Source organism: Bactrocera dorsalis, chromosome 4 (genome assembly GCF_023373825.1).
Source record: "Bactrocera dorsalis isolate Fly_Bdor chromosome 4, ASM2337382v1, whole genome shotgun sequence".
Taxonomy (NCBI): domain Eukaryota; kingdom Metazoa; phylum Arthropoda; class Insecta; order Diptera; family Tephritidae; genus Bactrocera; species Bactrocera dorsalis.
Window position 1 is genome coordinate 15,931,978 of NC_064306.1, and position 6,000 is coordinate 15,937,977.

At 41.3% G+C, this 6,000-nt stretch overlaps 1 protein-coding gene across 1 annotated transcript in view; it reads right to left on the bottom strand.

Annotated features, from left to right (window-relative positions):
- Nucleotides 1–2,842, bottom strand: part of LOC125778237 (uncharacterized) — a 29,252-nt gene extending 26,410 nt beyond the window's left edge. The window contains exon 1 of the mRNA XM_049454897.1: nucleotides 2,805–2,842. Coding sequence (XP_049310854.1) covers nucleotides 2,805–2,842 — 38 coding nt within the window. The remainder of the gene's footprint in view (nucleotides 1–2,804) is intronic.
- Nucleotides 2,843–6,000: the final 3,158 nt, after the last annotated feature.

Genomic DNA, 6,000 nt, shown 5'->3' on the forward strand with positions numbered 1-6,000 from the left:
TTATTAGGCGAGTTTTATTTGACCATAACAAGCTAATCTCTAGGTTAGGTTAGATGGATGATCAGAGACCACACGTGGACTGATAAATGTAGTCCTTTCTGGAGGCATTGAAAATAACAACTCCTGTGTTCGTACTTACAGATTGGAAAAAAGCTTAGTAGAAAAAACAAATTTGCAAAGGCGCTTAATTTCAACATCCGACAGCTTGGTAGGATATCTGAAGGTATGCGCCCCCAAGTGTCTAAGTCTTGACCTCCAAAACGCGGAGCAGTCAAGAAGGAAGTGCTTGTTTCTACCGCATCGTTTTCCAAACAACTTCAGAGGACGCCGTCTGGTAAGATTCCCAATCTTACAGCATGTACGCCAATACGGCAATGGGCTGTTAAGAGCCCCACATCTAGGGAGAGGCTAGCCTTACTGAGAGCAAAGAGATCGCTAGATCTCCTGCGGTCAATCTTGGGCCAAAAGGCTTTTGCGATTGACCCAACGTTGGCCAAGCATCCGCGAGTCCCAGCAATCCAGTAATAGAACACAAGAGGATGCGGGAGCACCGACCCGTTCCCATTCTACTGATAATAATTCTAGAGTGTCTTTCCTTGCTAGCTCATCATCTTTGCAATTACCTGCGATTCCCGGTATCCGTACCAGTCTTATCACACTTAAGACACTCGCTGTTAATGATAGCGACGTTAGACACTCTTCGACCAACCTTGAACGCACTGTAAATGAGTTCAAGTCTGGTTTCGCCGCTCCGCTCTCTGAGTGAATGTTTACTTCTCTAAAGGATGAGCAAATCTGCTGCTACCTCGATGGCTGCAACCTCAACCTGTTTGGAGTGAACCTTATTGCACCAGACATGTTGATGAGCGCAGCTTGTTGTTGTCTTCTCTAAAACCCTTCACCACTTAAAGACTCCATAGAACACAATGGGCTTGACTATGGTGTCATAGAGCCAGAGGACCACTTTCGGTGAGAGGCCCCACCTCTTGGCAATGGCTCCTCTACAGCAGTATAGGGCAATCGATGGCTTTTATTGCTCTCTCTTCGATATTCGACTTCCATGAAAGCTTCCTATGGAGGATGAGTGGTAGATATTTCACTGTATCCGCCGGTTGCAGACGAATACCTCCTATTTGCGGCAGCGGTGCCACCGGGATTTTATATCTTCTAGTGAATAAAACCATTTCGGTTTTATTTGGTTGATGGCGAGACCACTTCCGACCGACCATTTTATTACAACGCTGAGATACCCCTGCGTCAACTCGTACACGGTGCTAAGGAGCTTTCCTTTGACCATAAGTGCTACATCGTCTGCATAGACAATCACCCGACAGCCACGATCCTCGAGCAGGTCGTTAACGACCAGGATCATAGAAGAGGAGAAAGAATTCCACCCTGTGGGGTTCCCTACAAAACCGTCAAGAGCAGTTACGACTGCCTCCTGCAGGATGTTATGGAAAGTTCACTTTGCCGTGGCTGCGCCGGTATAATTCTGTCCGGTCCCGGGGACTTGAACATTTTCAACAAATTGATCGCCCATGTCAAGTGTCGCTCATCCAGAACGTCAACAAAGGCCGTGCAGTCATTAATCAACACTGCGAGAGACACCCCCACAGAGAACGTGTTGCTCGGGAAGAAGCATCTGAAGTGTTTCTTCACTGCTCAGAACCCACTTCTCATTTGCTTCCTTGAGATAACCCGGGGACACTTTGTTTTTTGGCTAGAGGACTCTTGAAGCCCTCCACTTTTTTGCAGAAGCTCTTCCACGAGATCCTCCTGTGGCATGTATGCGAAAATTAGCCAGACATCTCCGGCATTACACTCTAGTTTTGATGTCACTACGTCAGTGTTGAAAATGAAATTAGGTAAAAGAAATACCGTTAATTGATTTTTACCAACATACAGGCTCTGTTTCTACCTGCATCCTTGGTCGCCACCAGCTTATGGCTATTCGTCGTCAATCCAAAGATCCCGTTACTAGTCAGCCACGGTTCCTGGATCAGGACGACATCGGCTTCGTCTAGTTCCAGACGAAATAGTAAATTGGCGGAGAACGCCTTCGCGTGTTGGAGGTTAATCTGGAGGAGTTTCAGGAGGAAGCGCTGGTTCAGCGCCCATGTCGGGATCGAACCGCACCTATTCAAACAATTGTTCGAGGCTGAAGACGAAGTCACCGATTGACGAACCGCCCCCAGAACTCGCTACTTAAGAGAGATTCGGGTCATTATCCACAGTCATTTGACCATTACCAACGCCGTCTGCCTTATCCACCGCAGCTGCAACTTGGGAGCCATCAGCTTTGGTATCCGTACACATTACAGCACATTAAGCATTACAATTTTGAACCCATAACTTATGGCTCCCTTGGTTTTGAAGGGAGGAAAGGACTCCGCATTTAGCAGTATCAGCGCTTGCCGATCTGGTTCATCGGTTCAATCCAATCTCATTCGCAGTAGAAGGTTCGGCTGGCAGCCAGACGCGAGCCCTAGGGCAAAGAAGAAGATCCACCTGAGAGACTGCCTCCTTATATAAGAGAGCCGGTCTTTCATCGGCACATCTTGTTAGCTTATGCAGTCCATGGTGCCAACCGGTACTCACACATTTTGGGGGTGGCCAGGGTTTCCTTTGACCACATTCAGGAAAATTGAAGAGATAGCCGCCCCTACTATCTTCCGCACTGCAGTAGAGCACACCAAGTTCTACTGCGCCAGCGCTTTTAGCGATTTTGCGGTTTTTTACCAAGGGAGGTTTCTCCCTCATGCGACCTTTGCCGCTTTACCTTTGGTTCGGGACTGTTCGCTTACGGTCCTGGGCTATCGGCCTCGCTTTCGCTCAGCACCATCTTGACCCACTCGAGTGTATCACCGTAGCGTTCCACGATTTAGGCCACCAATCGACGGTCTGACTTCAGCTTCCTCGCTAAAACTGTCTTTCTTCTGCCCCCTGTAGATCCTTTCATAGTTCTAGCAGTAGTTTCCTATGATATTACTGGCGATTCTGCCGTGTATGAAGGCCACCCTTCACTACTTCTCTTGTCGGCGGGTTTGTGCCGGCTTCTCCCATCCTACTACCTGATGAGAAGACTCTTAATGGGTTTTGGTATTTTTGCTGCAGTTACCCAGCGACGGTTTCATCGCCACAGGAGCAGCAGTCCCGCCTGGGATAGATCTCGGTGTCGGTTTCGAAATAATAGCTAATAGCTAAATCATGGACAAATAAAACGCACTTACCTTATTTCATATTTTTGCTCAGCTGATATTCAATTTGTTTCAAATTTTCTGATATGGAGAAAAGATTAGTTCGAATTCTTCAATTTGTAAGCGGGATATTAAATTACTACATAATAAATTTAATCGTTATGGCCAACTACTTTTTTTTTGGAAAAGTCATAGCTATTGTAAATAAAAAAAAAATCATACAATCTATGATAGCTTATGACAAGCCAACATAATTATGTTATCTAAGTCTTCCATACAAAATAAGCTAATAGCTTAATTTGCTGGTCAAATAAAACACACCTCTTATAGAATAACTCCAGTAAGACATGGAGGCTAGCTGATGTCCGGCCTCCGGAGCCAGGCAGCTACTTAACCAACGAAATATCTATTAATAACTTATTTATGCGCATGTGTGTATGTATGAGTTGGTGGTTTGGTCACTGCAATCGTAGTTATGAATTCGCTTTTGCATATTTCGTAGATAATCAGCAATGCTTATACATATTGTATATGTACATATGTATGTGTCAGCTCAGTTTAGTTTAGCTCAGCTTTATCGCCACTGAAGCTATGACCAAAATGGATTTATCAAAATCTGTGCAAGCTAACGTATGTACATATAGCATGTGCGTATAGTATTTTGATATACATATGTAGTGATAATTCCAAAACACGTCAATTGATTTGAAAATTACGAAGTCGATGGCTCTCTTGTATTAGAAATTCCCTAAAATATTTTGGTATTCCAACCAAACTAGCTGAAAATTTCTTTATTTTTGTGAAAATCGGTTGAATCGACCGACCACTTTCCATAGAAAAGTTATGTCGAAAGCTACTAATAGAGCGATAACAAAGTAAAGAAATGCGTCAGAGACATAAAATTTTACACGCCCTTTTTTGGCTGAAATTATATATCTCTAAACTACTTAAAGATTTCTCACTAATTTTGTACCCCGATACAACTACGCCTACTTTTCATATATCACAATTTTAAATGTTATATGATTATTCCACTAACACCTAAAGTATGCCATCTTACGTCCGGATATAGTCGAAATCGAACCATAAGTTTTTAAGTTCAATGTTTTTTCCCGAAAATATTGGTCAATCTGTGAGGTACAGTAATGAAAGTCATAGAGTATAGTTTTTTGAAAATAATATGTATTTCCTAGTAATGGTATGCCGTATTGCCAAAACGGAATGAAATCGGATAAATACTTCCCTCAGCGCATATACACCCGCTATAATAATTTTCGACTTTATGTTAGTCAATATTTTCATAAAGATAATGTGGTACTAAATGTGGATTAAATCGGTCTAGATCGGGGTTAAACTTATTTTATTTAATAGTGATTTTCGTTTCGCCGGTACATTTTCTCTTCATATTCCCAATATACATATTAGATTTAGCCTATTTAGTTATCTTTATATCAGATTTGGGTTAACTAGGTTAAATTTAAAAGCAATATCTCTGATATGAAGCAAAATATAGTAATGAGACTAAATTAAACTAACAACTCTAATATAAGTTAATAGGATACCAAATAAATCCATTGTACCCTTTAGCACAATAATGAATGTTTCATTCTTCCGCAACATTTTACAATATAAAATCTCCCCAACACCTGATAGTATTTTTCCGGCAAGGAACTTTGCGAGAGTTTAACATGTCGGTTACGCCCGAACTTAACCCTTACTTACTGATTTTTGTTTTCGGTATTTTTATATTTTTCACACAATTAAATTAACATCTTTTAATAGTTTGCCATAAATAGTACTTTTCAAATTTTGAAACTTCCGGAAGATGAATATTTGCGCTACGCCAACATTATCATAGGACGCCATATCTGAAGAATATGCTGAAGCATAAAATATTAAAGTATAATTCGTTGTTGGCTGTAAGAGCCAACAAAAAAACTTCATATGGAATCCCACTGAGGTAAAATAAGAAAATTCCGATGAAAACCGGGGTCTGTTTCAGCTGCGTAGAACTGACTGTCGTCAACGAAATCAATAAAAAATACATATGTATGTACATATCTCTTCTGCCTTCACTAAGGCGGTGCTGGGTCGCTTGGTTCATCTTGAGACAGTAGCTACGCCTCATACATACTTATATACATATGTATGTGTGTACCTGTGTGACAAATTAAAAATTTATGAATATTCGGAGCGCTTTGTGTCACGCTCTCCATGACCGTATACGAGTATATTTGTTTATTTGAAAGTAATTTTTTGTACTTTTCGCACTTGCACGCTTTGGTTTCGGCGTCATGGTCGTTCAACTGCACTGTTAATACATAAGTATGAACTCTGACTTTTTTCGCTTCGCTAAGTAATTACTATTGACCTTCAGAAATTTTGCTATTTGTGAAGTGCGTGGAGTAGCGTGAATTTACGCTGAAAAGCGGCTCCCTTATTTTGGCCTATCAACAAGCGTCAATAACTGAATACAAACAAATATACGGTATATGTAAATACGTACATACATATGTACATGCATATTCACATACATATTAATACGTATATATTACTTGTCGTGCCTTACACCTTACCTGACAAAGGTGTGGAATGACGACAAATTAAGCGGAAAACCCAAAGGCTATATTAATGAAATAGAGCACAAAAAAAGCGAAAACAATAACAAACGCGTAAAATTACAGCGAAACATTACCATAACTAGCAATGGCATACAAATACACAAAATACAATATACACGGGTGAATATGCGAAATTCCACTTCGACAAAGCAACGATTGCTCTAATGAGCGGGCAGTGAACA